Consider the following 23,343-nt stretch of genomic DNA (forward strand, 5'->3'; position numbering starts at 1 on the left):
TCGGGAGTTCTGAGCGGCATCGCTGATCATTTGAATCAATTCGAGAGTTCGGAGCGGGTTCGCGAATCATTTGAGTCAGTTTAGGAGTTCGGAGCGGGATCGCGAATCATTTGAGTCAATTTGAGGATCGCAAATCATTTGAATCACTTCGGGAGTTCGGAACGGCTTCGCGGATCATTTGAATCAATTCGAAAGTTCGGAGCGGGTTCGCGAATCATTTGAGTCAGTTTGGGGAACGCTAATCATTTGAATCAGTTCAGGAGTTCGTATCCACAAACTAATAAAAGGATTTATTATTAAGGTTGCCTGTTTACTGCTGTATATAAAACCCCTTCAATATAGTTGTTGTTACCTCAGGGGATGAGGGGAGACATCAAAAAGGCCACTTAAAGCACTGAGGACACCAGCACCTCTTTTAGGCCACTTAAAGCACTGCATGAGGGTGAGTTAATTAATTACAGAATATTCATTTTTGGGTGAACTTTCCGTTGAAAGCGCATATCGCGAATCATTTGATTTATATTTGAACAGGTTTGCGAATCATTTCTTGAGTCGAGTCATTTGTGATGCATGCTCCAAAAACTCAATCTGAAATGATTGTATCATTATTCAGATCAGGACTTCGAAGCAAGGGATCGCGATGCGTTTTATTCAGATCAGAGGATTCGCAAATCATTTGCGTTTTAAAAGATTCGTGATATTTTCTCCGAAGTCCAATCTGAAATTCGTGAATCGTTTTATTTGGATCTTCGGAGCTCGGGTGGCGAATCTTCTTTTATTATCTTTCTTTTTAATTAAACAGTACAAAACATCAAACCATTAATGCACTACAGTTATAAAAACTAAACAAAAATAAGAAAAAAGTGTAGATGCAAATAAAACCATGGTAAAGGTGTAGTAACAATATTTTACCACTTGTATAAGCACAGTAATACCATGGTTAAACTATGTTTTTTGTAGTAAATCAGTTTAATAACAGACACTAGGTGCCCTTTGAATTTCTCTTTGCTTATTAGTCAGAGCCAGACCAATCACTGATGTCCTATAAAAGCTACATTTAACTTAAATAATGAAGTATTACATAAATTAATTAAACACACACACAATAACTTAAACTGAACGATTAGGTATTTCCCTTTAGAAAAGTGGATTTATATCAGTGTTCTTTTGATTTTAGGCCTGGCTCACTGCTCAGGTTTCCAACTGGCCAAGCAGCAACAGGAAAGAAGCATAGAGTGCAGAAAATGAGACACTGGTGAAGATTACAAAATGTCGAGCTTTTTGATGCACTCTGTAAAATGGTGATTTTTATGTGGGCTTGTGTCCTATTTGTTGATGCTGCCCTTACCACTGCATTTATTTTTAACTAGTTCTCCTACACTCACCAGTTTGTGTCTTTCATTCATGTGCACCAGAACTGTTGTGTGTAAATGTAAATGCAATCGGTTGTGGATTCCCTAATGTGCATGAGGGACATTACAAAGGATGTCTAAATATAGCTGGGGAAACTCCCCTGTACACAGTTTAAGAGAGCACAGAACAGGACAGCTTTTCCTCTGAACACGATCTTGAATGTCTACATCAATGGAACAGATGACACTTTTCTTCATCAGAATGGAAATAGTGTGAGACAGCGCTCTCTGCTGGATATAATGAACTGCACTGATTCAGATTTAATCAACATTTAAATTCAGATTGAATCACAGGAATAATATATTAAATTTTTCAATATATTCTTTTTTTTTTTTGTAAAGATATTTCTCCATTTTACGGTTTTGACTTTTTAATTGATTAAATAAATAATAATTCAAATATGCAATTTTTTCGAATGCACTAAAGGAAGTGCTGTCAAACATTTAATCACGATTAATCACATCCAAAGTTATTGTAAAAAATTTACATAATATGTGTGTGTGTGTGTGTGTGTGTACGTGTACTGTGAATTAATACATACAAATACACACACATACATGTATATATTTTTTTAAATTACAAATACCATAAATACATAAATATACATATATTTTACATATAAACATAATGAAATATAATCATGCATGTGTGTGTATTTATATGCATAATAAATATACAAAGACACACATTCTTTTATTTCAAACTTAAAATGATTTAATATAGTTTTTTTTTTTACTTATTTTCTCCTTTTATTAACTAAAAGCAGATGTTAAAATGTTTGTTCAATTTTGGTCCGACAATAAACTAATATATTTTCTCGTATGCATCCATGCATTACTTGGATTAATAGCTTTACTTTTCTTCTTCTTCTTCTTCTTCTTCTTCTTCTTCTTCTTCTTTTTCTACTTCTTATTCGTTTTTTAATTGGCAGCTCGCAATCACAAATTGTGCATTACCGCTTACTGGATTCAACATCTCTTTTAACGTTACTTGCTGCTCACAGTTTTTTTTAAAGTTCATTGATTAACTTCTCTCCTCCATATAGCTTTACTTCTCTCTCTTTCTCTCTCTAATTAGTTTCACTCACTACATGAATTTCACGACGCTCCCTTACGCGTGTCGCGCATGCGCAGATCGTCGCTGTTTCGCTCGCGCTCCGTCCGTTATTGTTGTCAACAGCCAACGGCCGAAAACATCCCACAACATGCCTCCGTCGCGCCGCTTCTGCGCGCGTTTCCCCCGATCCAACGCGCGTCTCGCACAGGCAACATGCTCTAGAGGTTATTAACGTCAAAACTCGGTCTTTTACACGGTTTGACCATGAGTGTCGGTCACTGCGCGTAACGGAAACACAGCTATGACACTCTCGGTGATCCAGGCGTGTCGTAGTCTGGCCCTGTCCACCTGGCTTCTGTCCTTCTGCTTCGTCCATCCGCTGTGTTTGGACTTCACGGTGGCGGAGAAGGAGGAGTGGTACACGGCGTTCGTCAACATCACGTACGTGGACCCGGACACGGCCGAGGTCCGCACCGAGAAGACGGAGTGCGGCCGTTACGGGGAGCACTCTCTCAAGCGCGAGACCAGAGGCGTGTTAGCGATGCCCGTCGCGCCGCAGGACAAAAAACGCGTGCGATCCTAACAGCAGGTTCACGCCGCGCGGGCACGACGCGTGGATCGCGCTCATCAGCCGGGGAAACTGCACGTACAGAGAAAAAATCCGAAACGCCGTGGGAAAAAACGCGTCAGCTGTGGTCATATTCAACGTGGGATCCTCGAACCCCAATGAGACCGTCACTATGCCTGATTCAGGTGATGTATCATGTGACTAATGGTACATTCATAACTGCATGTCTGGCTGAATATGATGGTCAGTGCATTTTATAAATGCATTCATCATCTGTCAAATAGATATGTATGTCTGGTTATGTGTTATTGTAAGCCCACATAAGGTCAGGAATGATGACTTTGGTAATATGAGGTACATAATTGCATCTAGCATGGGTGATGGTTGATACATAAATGCAACTTAATTTCGTGGTAAATGTGTAATTATAAATGCATGTCTGTTTTAAAGGCGTAGGTTTGCCCAAAATGAAAAATTGTTGAAAATGTGCTCACCCTCGGGTCATCCAAGATGAAGATGAGTTTGTTTCTTTGTCAGATTTGGAGAAATGTAGCATTGCATCTCTTGCTCACCAATGTATGTAAATGGGTGCCGTCAGAACGAGAGTCCAAACGGATGATAACAACATCACAATAATCCACAAGTGATCCAGTCCAGCAGTTAACATCTGGAGAAGACTAAAGCTTGTAAGCTGTAGTTTGTAAGAAACAAAAACATCATCATTGCATTATTTAAACCTTTGCTTCCGACTAAAATATGAGTCCATAATCTATAATAATGCTTCTTCAGTGAAAAAGTATGTTTTCTTTTAACCTCTCACTTCAAAACATATTTGTTTAGAGCTGTTTAAACACTGCTTGATCTGTGCAGATTTCTCTCCTGATTCAGATCAGACCAGTTTTTTTAACGGAGGAAGCGTTATTATGGATCATAGACTCATATTTTGGCCAGAAACCACAGTTTGAAGTTAAAACCGTTTAATGAATGATTTGTTTCTTACGGCTTCTCCTGATGTGAATTGTTAGATTGGAGTGTTGTGGATTATTGTGATGTTTTTATCACCTGTTTGGACTCTCATTCTGACGGCACCCATTCACTGCCATTCAGGTTCTGAAAACATTCGTTCTTGGACCTTGGGCACTGTAATGTAAAGTGACCCATGCATGACTGTTTTTGTGGGTGTTCTGTGTAAGAAACTTCTGTATAAAGTCAGGTCCTGCAGGGAAGTGTTGATGGTTTGTGATGTGTCTGTGGTTCTGAGCAGAGATGGGCTTGGTCCAGCTGTGTTTGCATGTTCTCTCACATCTGGATGGATGTCGTGAGTGATGCTTCAGACGTGAGGTTGGCATTCAGGCTGTGTGCTGGTCGTTCTGTGCCTTAGAAAATGTTTTGCGGTGAAAGTTTTCTCTTTCTCTATCTGTCTGTGAAGTGTTGCAGAAATATTGCTGGTTTAGTTCCTCTCTTTTTCAGTATGTCTGTGTGTTTTTCGTGTTCACGTTGATTCTCTCTGAGCTTTGCCTTTCGTTTGGTTTTATCTTTAAAGATTTTCATTGTGCTTTTGATCAGGGGTTTCCTTTATCTTTCCCCCCTAAATTCTTTATTTTCCATTTTAACTTTTCTGGATTAATTTTTTTTTATTATTATTAAAATTTGTTAAATTCTGCTTTAATGGTCACATAAAATTTTAGTAATCAAAAAGCATGTCTAAATAATGAATCATTATACAATACAATGTATGGAAACAGTTTAACAACAATTTATTGAAAGTTTAACAAAAAGTACATTTATATGGCCTTATGAAATCCATTACAATTTTTTCCCCAAAAAATTCTCTTTTTTTTTTTTCTTATTTCTTTGCAGTTTACTTTTTTTTCCAGTTATTAAAATTTTTCTGGATTATTTAAAAGGTTACATTAAATCATAAGAATCAGAAAGAATCACACACAAAAAAAACATTCATTTTTAAGACCTGTGAAATCTTTTTTATATTTCTTCTGATTTAAAAATTCTGATTCAAATTCTGGAAATGTTTTTTCCAAATCCTATTTACCCCCCCCCCCCCTATTTTTTTTCCTGATTCTTTCTGGATTCTACAGTTTAACAAAAATGTATTAAACTTTTTACTAAATGTAAATTTTTAAGGTTGCATACAATTGTATTATTCCCGAGTTCCATGTTTTCCATCATAATTTTTCTGGATTCCGTTTTAAAATAATAAAATGTTAATAATTGAAAGATGTATATTGTTAAGTGAGTTCATAAAGAGACAGTTTTTACAATAATAATGCCATAATTTTTTTTAAATAAATCTTTTGTCTGCTTAATCTGGATTTTTTATTAAATACTTAATATTTTTATCAAAAACAGTGGTAATCAAACGAAGAACTGAAACAATAACAATTATAAATACTAACAATATTTTAAAATACAATCAAATGATAATGAACACTTTTGTTTTATACAGCAAACAAAGCACTGCTCTAACATACTGTTAAAACGAAAAGACAGGAGAAAAACTGTGATACTACTTTAAAAAACAAAGTTATATACTTCAAATTAAATCAAACTTTTATTTTGATGAGTTTTTGTAGTTTTACATGCATTTGTCATATTTAATTAGTTTGTGGTTTAATAATTATGATTAATTTATTTGTCTAAAATCCATGATTGTTCAAGTCCCCTTTTTTTACTGTGCCACTAATAAGCCATTGAAGCTTTCTTCGGTTGTGTGCTGGTTATACTTGTTGTTGTTGATCAGGACAGAGTTTGTGGGTTCTCTGGTTAACTGTGTCTCTGTGTTTCAGGCTCCGGTGACGTGGTGGCCATCATGATCCCCGAACCCAAGGGTCGTGAGCTGGTTCTTCTGATGGAGAGGAACATCACCGTTCTCATGCACATCACCATCGGGACACGCAACCTCCAGAAATACGTCAGCCGCACCTCCGTGGTCTTCGTCTCCATCTCCTTCATCATCCTCATGATCATCTCGCTGGCCTGGCTCGTCTTCTACTACATCCAGCGCTTCAGATACGCCAACGCCAGAGACCGCAATCAGGTACAAACCTGAGAAACATCGTCTCCTTTTGAGAAAGTGATTTCTCAAAGCCTCGCGTTTGAACTGTGTGTGTGTGTGTGTGTTTTGTTTGCATGTTTTTTAATCCATTTATAATCATGTATTCACATAATCATTAGTCACTCATATGATTAATGATTTGATTGTTTATCAGTTATTTTTGTTTAATCATTTATTAATTCATTATATTTCTCATATTTTTGTATTTCTTATAAATTTTCCCTTGCTCATGCATTTCCATTGTTGTTCAGTCTCATGCTTGTGAATAAGAGATGGATAAGAGGGAACGTTTATGGAAACCATAGTTTTACAGGACGTTGTTGTTGTGAAACTGTTTGAAATATCATAACTTGCTAATATTTTTTTGCTCATCAGATGAAGACATGCAACTAAGATTGTTCAATAAACTCTGTTTACATCACTTCATCTCCTGTTTCTGTATAATATATAAAAAAGAATATTTATTATATTATTAGGAATGAAATATAAGAACAATATTTATACTTGTGTTCTAAAATACTGAAATGTTATTGTGCAACGAAATATTAGATTAATAATATTTCAAATATTTATTATTGCTTATATAAATAACAATACAATTATTATCATTCATATTTTTTTTCTTAAACTATTTTTTATTTTACAGTGGAGTATTTCATTAATATAAAAAAATATATTTTATAAGACATTTTTTTTATATCTAAATAAATAATTATAAATCGTAAAATTATTATACATTTTTATAATATTTTCTTAAATACTGAAATTTTATTGAACAGTGAAATATTGTAACATTATTTTACATTTTAGTATTATTAGTGTGCATTTTATTATTATATTTATTTATACAAATAAAAATACAATTGAAAAATTGTTTTGCATTATACCGGTTTTTATTTAACTGTGCAGTTTTATTGATAAACTTTTTTTTAATTTAGAAATATACATTTTTTATTTAGTATTATTAATAATAATATATTCAAAAATAAATCTATTATTATTATTTCATAGTCACATTGATTAAAAAAAACATAAAACGTTGGCCAAATTGTGCAGTTATTAATAAAATAATAACATATATATATCAGAAAAATTGCAATTAGACATTTCCCACCCCAAGAATTGTTCAGCATTCAGATCAAACCACATTGTTTCTCCACACTTGCTTGTTTTCAGTGGTTTGTGTGATTGTATGTTTCAACGTGACCCTAAACCATGATTCCAGGCCACAGGAAGTGACTTCCATCACAGGAAACCCACCGCAGAGGCTTTCATCACAGCCCTCAGTCTTTAATTATTCTAACGAGAGACGGATGTAGAAGATCTGGGAGAAAAGCGTTTATTAATCACATTCTGTTCTCTGATTGGTCAGAGGAGGCTGGGAGACGCAGCCAAAAAAGCCATCAGCCAGTTACAAGTGCGGAGCATCAGGAAAGGAGACGAGGTGAAGAACACATGCAGTGTGGTGCTCTTTAAAGCAGTGTGTTCTCTCTGTGTCCTCTTTATAATGTGTGTGTGTGTGTGTGTGTGTGTTCCCTGTAGGAGACGGAGAGTGATTTCGACAACTGTGCTGTGTGTATCGAGGGTTATAAACCCAATGATGTAGTCCGAGTCTTACCGTGCAGGTAAACACACACCTGACTGCACTTCTGACGAGTTACTAACAGCACAGCTACATTAAAACTGCTTCATCAGTAGCAAAGCGCTATATTACTACATTGTGTATTCCATCTACGGTAATATGTGACTCCGGAGCACAAAAGCAGTCTGAAGTCTCTGGGGTGTATTTATAGAAATAGAAAAAAATACATTGTATGGGTCAAAATCATTGATTTTTCTTTCATGACAAAAATCATTAGGATATTAAGTAAAGATCATGTTCCGTTAAGATATATGGTAAATTTCCTACCATAAATATATCAAAACTTAATTTTTGATTAGTAATATGCATTGCTAAGAATTAATTTGAACAACTTTAAAGATGATTTTCTCAATATTCAGATTTTTTTGCACCCGCAGATTCCAGATTTTCAAATAGTTGTATCTCAGACAAATATTGTCCTCCGAACAAACCAGACATCAATGAGAGATGATTTATTCAGCTTCAGATGATGCATAACATTTTTTTTTTTTGTTGAAAAATTGACCTTTATGACTGGTTTTGTTCTCCAGGGTCACATTTTGTTTATATTATAATAGTAGGTAAATGTTATTAATGTTTTTGAAAAAGTCTCTCCTGCTCACCAAGGCTGTATTTATTTGATTAAAATAATAAAATATTAATACTATTTAAACCAGCTGTTTTCTGTGTGAATCTGTGTTAAACTGTAATGTATTTCTGTGATGCTCCGCTGTATTTCCAGCATCATTCCTCCAGTCTTCAGAGTCACATGACCTTCAGAAATCAGAAGAATATGAAACATTTCTGATTATCATCAATGTTGAAGACACTTGTTTTTGTGGAAAACATGATACATTTAATTTTTCTAGATTCACAGATGAATTTATCTGCATTTTATTTGAAACAGAAACTTTTTGTAACATTACTATACTATCACTTTTGATCAATTTGATGCATCTTTGACGAACTAATGCATTTTTAATAAAAAAATCACTGACCTCACACTTTTGAATGGATATATTATATATATATATGCTATACCATATTTCTATGTCTTCATATAACAAAGTTGCTAAATACTCTCTTTTCTTGCTATGAAACCAGGATGTGAATGGTCTGTTGATTGAAAAGGCTTCTGTATTAGACTGATACACACGTTTCTTGTGTGTGTCTGCTTCTCGCAGGCATCTGTTTCATAAGAGCTGTGTGGACCCGTGGCTGGTGGACCATCGCACCTGTCCCATGTGTAAAATGAACATCCTCAAAGCCCTCGGCCTCACGGTTGGTGCTCCATCTCTCCGTTTGTGCATGTTTCTGAGCGAGAGAGAAATGATTCCAACATCAAGCTTCAGACAGAATCTGTGGAGTAAATTCACTTTATTATTAATAATATTACATATATTAATTACAGTAATTTATTAATGCATTAAGTTATTTCTAGATAAGTCATTTACATTTAACCTATTTTTTTTATTATTATTTTTTTTTTTTACATACGTTTCTTTTATATATTTTTTATTCAAATCTTTAAGGTTTAGTCATTCTGTTGTGTTCTTGTCATTTGTATTAGTATTTTAAAAATATATGTCTGTATAGTGTTTTTTTATGAATTTTATTTCATTTTTTTAGTTCTATTTTTCAAGTGTTTCCATTGTATAATTTTTTTATTGTATAATTTATTTAATTCTCAAAACACTGATGTTTGTTGTATTGTGCCGTAATGAGTGTAATGTTAGTATCACTGATACAATAAAAGCATATTTAATATTTTGAAATTTTTATAATTTTTTACATTTTAATTTGTTAGTTTCAGTAATTTTGTTGTGATTTTGGCATTTTTTTGTAATTTCTATAAAAAAAATTAAGTTATGCTAATACTTGAGTAAGACTAAGTAAAAAAAAGAATGTCTTGTTTTAATTTCAATTTGAGTTAGTTTTAGTACTTTTGTTGTGTTTTTGTAATTTTTTGTAGATTTGTCAAATGTTCTTATTGAGATATAATTAAACTAAATTAAAGTAAAATGTTAACTTGCGAACTAGATAAAATAAAACAAGTTGAAAAAACATGCAGTTTATGCAGTTTAAGTAGTAGTTTAATGCTTAATTGTAATAACCCTGGATCTTAATCATGGTAAAAACCCAGAAATGCATGTTTTACTGCTTCAGTGGGACTGTAGTGTAATTCTATTGTATTTAACTCTATCCTGTGTGACTGTGGTGTAATTCTGTTCACATGCAGTCCAGTGCCGAGTGTCTGAATGAATTTCCTCTGGACTATGAGCACGCCGTGGGGGGCGTGGCTCTCAACGCCATGGTGATGAGTGATGATGTCATCGGGGGGCGTGACCCCGGCGTGAGGATGGTGGGTCTCCCTCAGGTCCTCCTGGACTCTGAGCCGCTGTCCCAGGACACCATGCCAACCGAACAGAGTGAGTGTGTGTGATTTCTGTGAGAGAGGAAGTCCTCCGCTCGTCTAGTGCAAGGCCTTGTGGGTAATTATTTACATTTTTGCATTTACAAGAATAACGGGCCAAAAAAGCATGCACAAATACATTGGAAGTACTAAAATAACTAAAACTGAAATGGAGATAGACAAAAAAAACTATATAGACATATAAAAACAAAAATACAAATGACTAAAAAATGTAACTAAAATAAAAAACTAATTCAAACTATATCTCATTCACACTAAAATAAGTTGCAATTTAGTACATTTAAAATATATTCACTTTAAATGTAATATCAAATAACACACTACAGTTAAAATTAATATCACATGCATTGCATGCTCATCAGAATAACTGTACTTTAAAGCATGACAAAAATATATAAACAATAATTTAAAATGCACTTTAAGTTAACTATTTATTTGACATTACAGTGAACTTATGAAAGTATACTCTCTTTAAATTGTATTTTTATCTCATTAATATTATTATATACTTTAAGGTTTAATGTTTCAGTTAACCTTTTTGGCATACGATTTTGTAACTTGTTCTTATTTTGCATGCTATTTAGTAAAGACAGCATACAAAGTAGGACACAGCCGTCCTGATGAATATCTTCATGACTGTCTTTCCTCCGCAGGTGAGTTACAACCAATAACCAGTGGCAGTTCAGAGATGTCGCTCACCATGGGGGCGGGGCATTCGGACATTGACACGCCCACAGACGACTCAAAGTGCTGATCTGGCCCCGCCCACTCCTGCTCATGGTGACCGGGTTGAATGGGCTTTGAATGGCCAGTGATTGACCTGTCTGTGGAGTACATACTGAAATCCACATCCGATGTTACGGTCGTTTCATCTCTTCTCTGAAAAGCAGGGTAAACTGTTCTCTCTCGACCGCAGTGCACACTACAGATTCTGCTGTGCTCGACAATCCTCTCAGTGTTCGCTGCCCGTTTCACCATTTGTCTGTGATCCTGCCGGAAAGAACGGGTATAAGACTGTTTTGAATCTGATCAGAAGTGGTTTATTTTTCTATGGAGAAGCATTTGATGTGCTCGAGTTCTGCAGTATTAAAGAAGAGAATCTCAGTATTTAGACGCCTTCCTCTGGGAGATTTTTTGGGAACTAAACTGTGGGACTTTCTAGGAAGTGCTCTTTGGATTCTGTGGAGCAGGACGTGTGATATTTGCTCTGCGTGACACTTGAGATATCATTTAAAGAGATAGTTCACCCAAAAATGAAGGTTTACTGGCAGTGTCCTCACCCTCAGGTCGTCCAAGATTTGAGATGAAGAACAGATTCTGGAGAAACTCCATCATTCGTTCGCAAGTGGATCCTCTGCAGTGAATGGGTGCCGTCAGAATGAGAGTCCAAACAGTTGATAAAAACATCACAATAATCCACAGAGGATAATAAGGGATGGACTTTATTACTGGAGGAAGAGTCATTATGGATGTTTTACCAAAGATAATCATAGCTTATTGATTTTTTTTTTTTTTTATGATGTAGCTTTTGTCTTCTCCAGATGTTAACTGATGGACTGGAGTGATGTGGATTATTGTGATGTTTTTATCAGCTGTTTGGACTCTCATTCTGACGGCACCCATTCACTGCAGGGCATCCATCTGTGAGCAAGTGATACAATGCTACATTTCTCCAAATCTGATGAAGAATGAAGATCTTGATGACCTGAGGGTAAATTTTCAGCAAACCTTTTTTTTTTTTTTTTTTCTCTCGGTGAACCGTTTTTTTTAAAGGGAGAGTCCACCCCATCCGTGATTGTTCCGTTAATGTTTATTCCCCCTCAGGTCATTCTAAATCTCTTTTTGTTTTCTCCAGAAATCACCATGAGAGTAGTTTGTATGACTTGTGCACTGTATTCAAAAAAAGACAGGAGGGTGAGTAAACAATCGTTTACAGGTGCGCTGTTCCTTTAAACCTGTAACTCGTTCTTCCTTGTTTGACTGTATATTGTAAATAGAGAATAATTTTGTCCAGTTTTCTCAAATTGCCAAGTTTTCCATCATGCACTTTATGTATTTAGATATTGAATTTCGTTTTGAAATTGGGATTTCGGTCACAGTTTGTGTACTCTCTCTCTCACACACACACACACACACACACTTAGTTTGTAACAATTCATGCTCAGTGTTTTGCACGTGTTTCAGTCTGACTGTCCTTTGAATATGAATAAATTTTAAATTAAGTTTTTGGGGGCTAAACATCATTCTTCTCCTGTACACAGAGTTTCACATCTGTTGCCTTTGATGATGTCACATGATTCCGTCTCATTTAAATATTTGAATGTTTCCTGTCTGTTAAACTGAAAATTCCATCACAGTTAAATAATGAACATTCTAAACTCAGGATAGTTACAGTTGGAACAGATGAAGTAGTTTCTATGAAGTTTAACATGCCCAAACTTCAGCAGAATTTGTTTTTAACACCTTACAAAAAGTTTATACTAAAATTGATTAAAATTGGTAAGTTGACCAATACAATTTTTTAAATAGTTTTAAATAGAGTTGTTAATTTGTTATTAACTCATTTTTTAGTTTTGCTCCGTGCTTCGGCAAATTTGTGTCTGATCATAAAACTTATCAAAGCACCTGCCACCTCAAACATGCACAGTTATCAAATATTGCATTAAAACGTGCAACAACAACTAAATTAGTGAATGTTGAGTTTTTTTTAAATAACTATTTTCTTAGTGAAAATTTGTAACTTATTTCTGTGAATCTTCATCATCATTCCTCCAGTCTTCAGCATCACACGATCCTTCAGAAATCATTCTAATATTCTGATTTGCTGCTCAAGAAACACTTTTTGATTATTACCAATGTTTATGGATTTTTGTGGAAACCAATATTTATTTTTCAGGATTCACATATGAATAGAAACTTCAAAAGAACAGAGTTTGTTTAAAATGGAAATCAATTAGTATCTTTATAAAAGTCTTTATAGAAATGTTGGATCTGAGAAACTCTTCCTGTATCTGGGCTGTCCTCATGCACTGCTTGTCCACGAGGGGGCAGCACCTGCATCATGAATTTACCTACAGAAGCCATAGAAAACATTACATAGAGAATATTAGCATCCTAGCACATTACTATTAATGCCATTACTCGGGTGTAAACGCTGTTGGTTACATATGTTGCTTTTTTCTGCGCTGGCCAGGATTGTTACGCATCTTTTAGGGCAGATTTGAATGATTGAACAGCTCAATGCATGATTGCTATCAGAGGATACAGTTATTGATCAGACTCACCCTGCATCTGTTCAATGGTCAGGTCTCTGTCCAGTCGATCAATGTCTGAACACAGAGAACATTTCATTGCTCATGCACATCAATTACGCTCCATTGTTTGTCATGCACTGTTTGGTCAGTTGCACATGGAGGGGTCAGAGGTTAATAGATGTTAAATATGAGTGGATGCAGTGCTTTAAGTGGGCCGGTACGCACAGGTACTCAGTACCGCCACTTTCAAATATAGCTCTTGAGCGTACCGCCACCTCTCCGTGCGCCCAGAACGTGCTTTTAGCTTACCGGTACGCTCATTTGGACATCTGTTTTAATAGAGGTTTTAATCCTTTCCCTTCGCTGCCGCTTTTCAGAGCACCCTTCACAATGCATGCTTCCTAATTCTTCCTAGTTCGGAGTATGGAGCGTGAATCATTTGAGTCAGATCGGGAGGTCGGAGCGGGTTCGCGAATCATTTGAGTCAGTTTGGGGATCGCGAATCATTTGAGTGAGTTTTGGAGTTCGGAGCGGGATCGCGAATCATTTGAGTCAGTTCGTGAGTTCGGAGCGGGTTCTCGAATCATTGAGTCAATTTGGGAATCGCAAATCATTTGAATCAGTTCTGGAGTTCGGAGCGGCTTCGCGGAACATTTGAATCAATTCGAGAGTTCGTAGCGGGTTCACGAATCATTTGAGTCAGTTTGGGGATCGCGAATCATTTGAAGCAGTTCGGGAGTTCTTAGCGGGTTCGCGAATCATTTGAGTCAATTTGAATGCAATAGCTTTTTCTGAGGGTATTTTTTTCAAAATACTTTTGCACATTTTATTTATGTTCAGTAGTTCTTTCTAGCTCAAGCAAATCCACAAACTAATAAAAGGATTTATTATTAAGGTCGCCTGTTGACTGCTGTATATAAAACCCCTTCAGTATAGTTGTTGTTACCTCAGGGGATGAGGGGAGTCATCAAAAAAAAAAAAAACAGACAATATATATATATATATTTTGTTTTGGCTATAATAGAGTACCGTTTTCATGCTTTAGTAGTTCATAATTAGGAGATCAGCCCAAATCGGAAATCACATTTATTAGATAAAAAGTCATAATAATTATGCTACACGTAGTAATGATGACATTTAAAAAGTCTAAATTCTAAATTGTCATTGATGAGAAATTTAAGTTTTACTTCAAAATAAGTAAGTGAAGTCAAAATTGTCAAGACAAAAATTATAAGGATGAAAGTCTAAAAGTTATGAGATTTGAGAAAACCAAACTGACATAATCTAAATTACAAGTGCAAACAGTAATAACTATGAGATAAAAGGTCTAAAATTATGATGTTGAAATTGAGAAATTAAAAAAATGACATTGACAAAAAATAAATGCAGTGTAAACAGTCATAATAATTAAGAAAGTCTTAATTATGACATAATAAATTGTAATAGTGAGCAAACAAAATCTAAATTAAGAGGTTTAAAAAACAAAATGATGAGTTTAAATGTTTGAAATGTGAAATTATGACATGAAGTTGAAATTGAGATGAATCTAAATTATGATATTAAAGGTTGAAGTTAACCAAAAAGTTTAGACAGTCATGATTGAGAAAGTAAAATTACATTACTTTTTTAAAGAGTTTTAAAGAGTTTAAAGAGTTGTAGTTGAGAAAGTCATAAGTATGACATGAAAGTCTAAATTGAGATTAAATACTGAAAGGTTTAAATGCACTGAATTGATCAAAAGTGATATTCAAAACATGTTTCAAAAGGTTTTTTTTTTTTTTTTTTTTTAAACTGTCATTTCATTAAAATAAAATGCATCACAGTTTCCACGAAAATATTGTGCAGCACAACTGTTTTTTTTATATATTTATATGATAATACTCAGAAATGCTTCATATTAGATTGATTTCTGAAGATCATGTGACACTGAAGACGGGAGGAATGATGATGAAAATACAGCGGAGCATCACAGAAATAAATTGCACTTTAATATATATTCACATAGAAAACAGCTGTTTGAAATGGTAATAATATTTCATAATTTTTACTTCATTGTTTTTACCAAATAAATGCAGCTTTGGTGAACAAAAAAAAAAAAAGACTTCCTTTCAAATCTGTAACATTCTGAACAGTGCATCACTAATATTGAAGTATAAAGTATCAGACTTAAGAGTGTAACTCATCCTGCTATTATTCCAGTTATAAATGATTCCTCAAATCATTTTTTTTCGGTTACTTGTTTAGGAATTTGGGCTTATAATGCTAATAAATGTGTCTCTCCTATCTTAAAAACAGGTTTGATTTTAAATTTGTTTTTGAGTACATTTCAGGGTTTTAAGCATTTAAGCACAAGCAAAACCTCTTCTGGTTTCTTGCAGGTCTAAGCTGGTTATTTATCTTTAAGAAAAGTATGAGTGCATGTACTTAAAGCCAGATCAATTATTTAATGCTCGTGGGGTTTTCCAGCTCAGTTGTTTCACCAAAGTGTCAGCTTTGTCTCGGATGTTTCTCTGAGAGGGAAATAATGCATCAGGAGAAACAGACAAACACACATATAGTTGTACAGTAATAAAGAGATGATCAGCCGTGTGCTTTAAGTACTTAATATGGACAACTTTAATGTCGATTTTCTCAATATTTAGATTTTGTTTGTTTGATTGCTCCCTCAGTTTCCAGATTTTCACATAGTTGTGTATCCCAGCCAATTTTGGCTTATTTATCCAGCTTTCAGATTATCTACACATTTCAGTTTCAAAAAAAGTTACTTTTTTGACTGGTTTTATGATCCATATTGATCTTAAGTTGTAAATGGGCATATAAATGGGACATGTGGTTCATAAGGATTTTAAAACATTTTCTAGAGTATTGGAATCGGATATATAACGTTAGTTATTAAATAAATAACTTATTTTCTAGAAAATTAAATCCAGTCTATAAAATGCAGATACACTGATGTTTGAATAGGGATGTGGATGCTTTCTGGCGATTTCCCAGCTGAAAGCAAAGAAACACGACAGTGTAACGCTCACATCTCTAAAATGCCAGTTGATGTTTTGGAAAAATGAAATGCACATCAAACCAAATCGATACGCGAGCTGTATTCCGTGCGCGCGTGCGTCATCCTCAGTGTAGAACTGAGCGTCGTCATTTATTCACGCGCGAGAGGGAAACACTTCACATCTACAGCATCTGCGAACAGAGGCTCAAAACAGCACAGCGTCGTGGCAATGTCTGTGTTCGGTGTTTGAGGCATTAAATAGTGAGTATGATACTGTTTTCTATTTTGTGTACTTCGTTAATAACGGATAGGGTTTACTTGTGTTATGGTGACGTGTGTGTAGTTAGGCGTCGCGTGTAAATTCGAATCTCTGTCCCTCCTTTGAAGAACACGCGGGAAACTTGGCAACTTGTTTAGAAATTAAATGTTAGATTATATTAATGCTAACGGTGAGTTAAAACCGAAATACTGAACTAAAAGAATAAGAATAAGATTTATTATTATTATTATTAAATCAACAGCTGCAACCTAATATAGTTAGACAGGTCTGTTTTTCAGGGCTTTGGATAATGTTTTCCTAAACTGACCTACATTTTTTAAAATCTATTTTCTTTTCTTTTTCAGCAGGGAAATTTGAGCGTTTAAGTTTATTATTATTAACTTATCTGTTTATGTAGTTGCTTTGGTTCTATTTTCACAAGTTTTGAAAGTATTTTAAAACTGATTTCAAGTAAACCATTCATCATTCAAAACTTTCTTCCATTAGGACTGTAAGTGTTGTAAAATTATCTATTAATTAACATTAATATACAACCAGTTTTACTACAAATACCATGGTTAAACTATGATTAGTGTAGCAAAACCATTGCTAATTTGTGGTTACCGTGATTTAGCTACAGTAACCATGTTTTTTAGTTTAATTGAGGTAAAACCATGATTATGGTTAATGTACAGATCAGTTCAATATGCATTATACATGTACAGTTGTTACTCTATGAGTGAATTTACAATGCATAACTGAGCTGACATTAAATCCATAGTTTCCATAATACTTTCTTTCCAATGTCAGTTAAAATGTTTGATCAATGAACATATGACAATGAAAATTAAACACTTGTGAAAATAGAGTTAAACCCACAAAGACGTTTTTGTGTGTGTGTGTGTAATAAGGTTTATTTCATCAATACATTTTTAAATGTGTTGTTTTGTTCTACACAGATGTGTCACATCCACAACTAGGACATCACTAAATCAGATTGTGACTACTGGATCTTTCAACTGTTATTGGTTTCATGGATTCCCGACCTACTTTCCTTCATCCCCCTGAAAATAATGAGCCCAAGGTATGCTGGGAATCTGAGTCCCAGCACAGAAAAGGAAACCACTCTCCTGGAACCAGGACAAGACTTGTAAAGAATCATGGGATTGAAGTACAAGCTAAAGAGACGGAGGAGAGATCCACCGGCCATGTAAAAACACTAAAACACAATGCATTAGCCACCACTGCCATTCCAGCCGCAGAACTGCTTCCTGCATCCACAGCTGCATCAAAAATACCCACCATGCACTCAGCGTCAACCAAGCAGGTCACTGCGGGAATAACCAGTGTAAGTGCTATGACTAAAACGGCATCTAAAAAAAACACCAAAACAACAGTTGGAGTGGAGGTCTTAAGTTTATCCGGCCAAACTGGACACAGTGGGACAAAACCAAGATCCCCAAATGTGAGCCATGAGAAGAAGCTACAAGCAAGTGCAAAAGCATTTCCCAATAACATGCAAAAAACTGCCTCAGCATCTCATATCATGGGCTCCACAGACTTCCCCAAAAAGACACTTCAAAAAACATCGTCCACTTCCCAGATTTCCTCAACCGACTCTCCCAAGAGTCTCAGCCGGACTCTCTCGCACATTCCCAGAGCAACGTCCAGCCCCAAACTTAAACCACCCCATCCCGCATCTCTCAAAGTGGATAAAACCGAGCGGAATAGAAGAGTCACGAGCAAAGAGGCACAGCTGTCGACTTCTCCAAAAGATAAAATGACTGATACGTTGGTGGAGAGCAACCTGCAACTGGGGACAAAAGCAGAAATGCGGGAGAGTCCTCAGGAGCAAGAGATAAAGAGCGGGAATGAGGGAGATAATAAAGACACAGTCCCTCAGGGACACAGTCTTGGAGGAAGTGACGTCATCTCGAACTTTAAAGGTTGCAAAGAAATGTCTTCTCTGTCACTGTATCGTGCCGAAAACCTGAAAGAGCCAGAAGACAAGACTGACGCATATGTCACGACCCAAGAGAGACACACAGGAAAGAGTCAGAGGCTCTGGGAGAAGAAGGGAAGGGAGGAAGCAGAGTGCGAGGAGAAGAGGAACACAGGAGAGAGAAAGGGGGAAGCTGAGGTTAAGAATGTCAAAATGGTGATTGAGCTCAAGAAGGATACTGTAAATAATGAAAAGAATAAGATTCCGACACCCAAGAACTTGAAGGATGCAGTGACAATGACAGTCGAAGGTTTCCCGGTGACCGAGACGAAGGATGCAGCACTGCAGGTTGATCTGAAACCGGTGTGTATTGATGTCGAGGTCCAGGCGGTTGTGGAGGTCTGCTCCAGATCCACACTCACAAGCCCAGTCCACAACGTTCAACCTTGTCAGTTGAACCATGAGATTGACCTCAACTCTAAAGCTGGCCTGCACAATGAGCTCAACCTTGACAGCATCTTGGACTCTGATTGGTTGCCGACTGTACCCTTACCGGACCCCAAACCAACAGAAGCCAAGCCTAGATTTCTAGGTCCACCCCCTTACAAGTCTCCCAATAGTCAGAAACCGCTTCAACACATCTGTCAAATAGAGATTGAGCTTCGTAGCCAGTTTCCGCAACCTCTCGGTTCGGTCCCCACCCAAGTAACCTCTGGGGACTCCTTGAAGCCACTCAAATCTGGGGGAACAGCAGGGGTGGTAGGAGAAAAGGAGGAGAGCGGTGCACCTCAGGAGATTGTCTGGGATGAGCAGGGAATGACGTGGGAAGTCTATGGAGCGTCGCTGGATATGGAGTCCCTGGGATTTGCCATCCAGAACCACCTGCAGTGTAAGATCCGTGAACATGAGCGTCGCATCGGCACACTCCGGAAGTCTATATGCCTCTCCGAACAATCGCCCGGAAAGGGCAGGATAGGAAAGAAGAAGAGGAATGTCTTTAGGTCGCTGTTTGGTGGATCTAAGTGCTGCTCAAAACCACGACCCAAAGAGGAAGCCGAAAAGTGACTAATTGTTATGTAAATATATTTTGTAGATGTGCTACACTGGAGAACGTATAGCAAAAATTTCTAAAAATATGTAGCGTATTGTTGCTTCATAGAAGTGTTAGACCAGGAGTCACCAGACTTGCTCCTGGATGCCCATTGTCCTGCAGAGTTTAGCGCCAAACCCCAATCTAACACACCTGAACCAATTAATCAAGCGCTTATTAGGCATACTAGAAACATCCAGGCAGGTGTGTTGAGGCAGGTTGGATCTAAACTCTGCAAGACCAAGTTTGGTTACCCTTGTTTAAGACCATGTCCAGGATTTGAACGGTTTGAAATAATTTCTTGCCCATGGCCTTGTCCCAAATGGCGAGCTTAATGTGAACTTACAGTCCAATGACCTACACTTGTTCTTGACTATGAAGTGCATGAGACTAGAGTGTCCAACGTAGAGAGGTACCACGTTTGGCCATACTGGTACAGACTACTACCCAAACGTCAACCTTTCAGGTTTTGGAACTCTGGAATGTTCTTAAGTCTCTTACAAGAGTAGTTCACTCAAAATTTAACTTTCTATCATCTCTTACTCATGTTGTTCCAATCCTTGAGTGAATTTTTTTTTCTGTTATAAACCCCTTAAGAAGAATGTTTTGTAAAACCAAAAACTTTGGACCCCACGGACTTCTACTGAATTCTCAAAATGACCCGGAGACATTTCTTAAAAGAAACGAATAGAGTTTTGGACATATACAATTGCATTTAAGTGTGAACTATCCCTTCCTGCCACATAAAACACCAACTTGTAGACATTATTTTGGATTAGCATGTTCACACTGTTGAAATGCAGATTAGAAATTGCAGTCGTTTCCCAACATTTAAAAGTTGAACATCCAACTCTTTGAAATGTTGGTATCCGTTGAGGACATGTGAAATAGCTTAGTTAATGCATTCACTTAATCATTAAGCGACGAGTGTATTGTTCACTTTTATGTAACTATTGAAAGTTAGATAACATTTTTTTATTTTTGTACAATATTCACTATTAGTACTAACTTGTGTAAAACTGAATTTTACATTTTTACAATTTGAAGTTTTGTATCACTTTTCTTTTAAAAAAAAACTTTTGTTTGAGAACTGGTTTGACAACAGTTTCTGTATTACACTGTTTTTAGGAATCTTGTAGGTTTTGTCACAACAGCTAATGACTTTCTAAATGTGAGCACTGATCATGTTCAGTCACTTTGGTCACATACTTGCACGCCTGAGAAACTTCAAGCACTGGTTGTTGTTTAATGCTGGTAGATTTTAATCCCAGTTGTTTGCTTTATTACTGCAAAAATGCTGTCAGTGTGAGCGTCCTTTAGAAATACATAATGCTGAGCTGATAATCACTGTAGGGCACTTTAATGGATTAAAATAATGCTTGTGATGTTCTATATGATGTGAATTTTGAAGCTTTTTTTTTCAAGTTGAATTGTTAAAAATCCTTGTGCACGAGTCTGGTTTTTGTTTTCTCATTTGAGAGCCCCTTTAATGAGTCTTTGCACGCTGTATGATTTTCATGTTATTTTTACCATGGTATCAGGACTTGACTGAATGAGGTCTTTGTGTTTTTGTGAGAGCTCTAAGTGATGGCTGCTGAATATTTTATCCTTTTCATGTGAGGGAGCAAGATGTTGATGTTGAGTTTACAGAAGCAAGCTTGGTCTAAATTTAGGTATCTTTGTTCTAAATGATGTCTGAAGTTAGTCCTGCTGTAAATTTTTTACTCGGGAGCAGTGGTGCAGCACATAAAGCTACCATGTTCTGTGTTAGTTTGACATTATGGACCCTATGGAGCATCTGCCCTATATACTACAGTGAGATGAACTGTGCAGCAAATGATGGTGTGATGGCGCTCTCTCTGCTCTCTGTACAGTATTTGTGTGGCAGCACGTAAAAACATTCTTGTGAGCATTTGTTCAAAACCTCCAGAACTGTTAGGTATAAATAAACACAAAACTTCTGCTATTCAGCAATATATATATATATATATATATATATATATATAAAGAAATTTAAGGTTGAAGAGAGTTCACCCAAATTAAAATTTGCTCAATAAATTGACTCCAAGATGTAGATGAGTTTGTTTCTACATCAGATTTGGAGAAATGTAGCATTGCATCACTTCCTCACCAAAGGATGCTCTGCAGTGAATGGGTGCCATCAGAATCCACAAATAAAAAAGTAGTTTGTAAGCAGGGTCGGATCTAGAAAAATAATGGTGAGAAGGGGGTAGGAATTTTTGAGGGGTGACAACATATGGCAAACGTATATATACTGAATTTAGTCACAGTTATCACAGTTTGATGATAAATATAACTGCACACTACAAAAGGACACAGGCTATCATTTACAAACTTAATCTCATGCAATCAATGTCTTTCATTTGAAACAGTTCATATAAGAAATTAGTGACCATACCCCATAAGCACCATCACACTCACTAATGCATACAGTATGCATCGACATGTAATTAAGAGCATTATGAAAGGTTCAGTGTTATCAATATGTCAATTTATTATAAGAAACACAACAGCCAATGACATTTCCAGCTGGGGAGACTCAACTGATTTTCTACTGTTTAATGTTAATCACCATCTAACTCAACCAGTCAAGAGCTACATTTAACCTTAGATGTTATATGAATATAGTCCCTGAAGCATAGGTTTTATTAGCTGACAATAATAATAAATAAATAAGCATTAGAGGCACAAATACAAATGTACTTTTAGAAATAGTTTTTGAAAAATATGGTGTTATTGTTTTGGCAAGCTTAAATTAAAACTTCTATGAAACCTTGTGTGATATTCCTTTAAAATAATGTTTTAGTATATATATATTTTTTAAGTATATTTTACTAAGCAATTTCTTACATAATTTCTTTGAGTTACACCAAACTTTTATTTTAGTGGATTGTAACCAGAGTTTCTGTGTTTTTCGCGAACCATTTGAGTCAGTTTGGGGAACGCCAATCATTTGAATCAGTTCGGGAGTTCGGAGCGGGTTCGCGAATCATTTGAGTCAGTTTGGGGAATCGCGAATCATTTGTATCAGTTCGGGAGTTCGGAGCGGGTTCGCGAATCATTTGAGTCAGTTTGGGGATCGCAAATCATTTGTATCAGTTCGGGAGTTCGTAGCGGGATCGCGAATCATTTGAGTCAGTTTGGGGATCGCGAATCCTTTGAATCAGTTCGGGAGTTCGGAGCGGGTTCGCGAATCATTTGAGTCAGTTTGGGGATCGCGAATCATTTGTGTCAGTTCGGGAGTTCGGAGCGGGATCGCGAATCATTTGAGTCAGTTTGGGGATCGCGAATCATTTGAGTCAGTTTGGGGATCGCGAATCCTTTGAATCAGTTCGGGAGTTCGGAGCGGGTTCGCGAATCATTTGAGTCAGTTTGGGGATCGCGAATCATTTGTGTCAGTTCGGGAGTTCGGAGCGGGATCGCGAATCATTTGAGTCAGTTTGGGGATCGCGAATCATTTGAGTCAGTTTGGGAGTTCGGAGTGGGATCGCGAATCATTTGAGTCAGTTTTGGAGTTCGGCGGGATCGCGAATCATTTGAATCAGTTCGAGAGTTCAGAGCGGCTTCGCGGATCATTTGAATCAATTCGGGAGTTCAAAGCGGGATCGCGAAGC

The 23,343-nt window shown here is 36.3% G+C and overlaps 1 protein-coding gene and 1 pseudogene across 3 annotated transcripts; both read left to right on the forward strand.

The window, feature by feature from the left end:
• The first annotated feature begins 2,517 nt into the window (after positions 1 to 2,517).
• LOC113072517 (RING finger protein 150-like) lies at positions 2,518 to 12,387 on the forward strand (annotated as a pseudogene).
• On the forward strand, positions 11,017 to 21,649 carry LOC113072516 (uncharacterized). Of its 3 annotated transcripts, none has more exons than XM_026245509.1 (2): positions 11,017 to 11,056; positions 17,636 to 21,649. In XM_026245509.1, exon 2 carries the CDS (start codon positions 17,710 to 17,712, stop codon positions 19,681 to 19,683), a length of 1,974 nt encoding a protein of 657 aa, XP_026101294.1. In that variant the 5' UTR covers positions 11,017 to 11,056; positions 17,636 to 17,709; the 3' UTR covers positions 19,684 to 21,649. The 3 variants fall into 3 exon arrangements, with proteins under 3 accessions (XP_026101294.1, XP_026101292.1, XP_026101293.1); XM_026245507.1 differs by lacking the exon at positions 11,017 to 11,056 and adding an exon at positions 12,018 to 12,079; XM_026245508.1 differs by lacking the exon at positions 11,017 to 11,056 and adding an exon at positions 16,590 to 16,678.
• Positions 21,650 to 23,343: the final 1,694 nt, after the last annotated feature.

The sequence above is a fragment of the Carassius auratus genome, unplaced genomic scaffold, assembly GCF_003368295.1.
Source record: "Carassius auratus strain Wakin unplaced genomic scaffold, ASM336829v1 scaf_tig00009243, whole genome shotgun sequence".
Classification (NCBI taxonomy): Eukaryota; Metazoa; Chordata; class Actinopteri; order Cypriniformes; family Cyprinidae; genus Carassius; species Carassius auratus.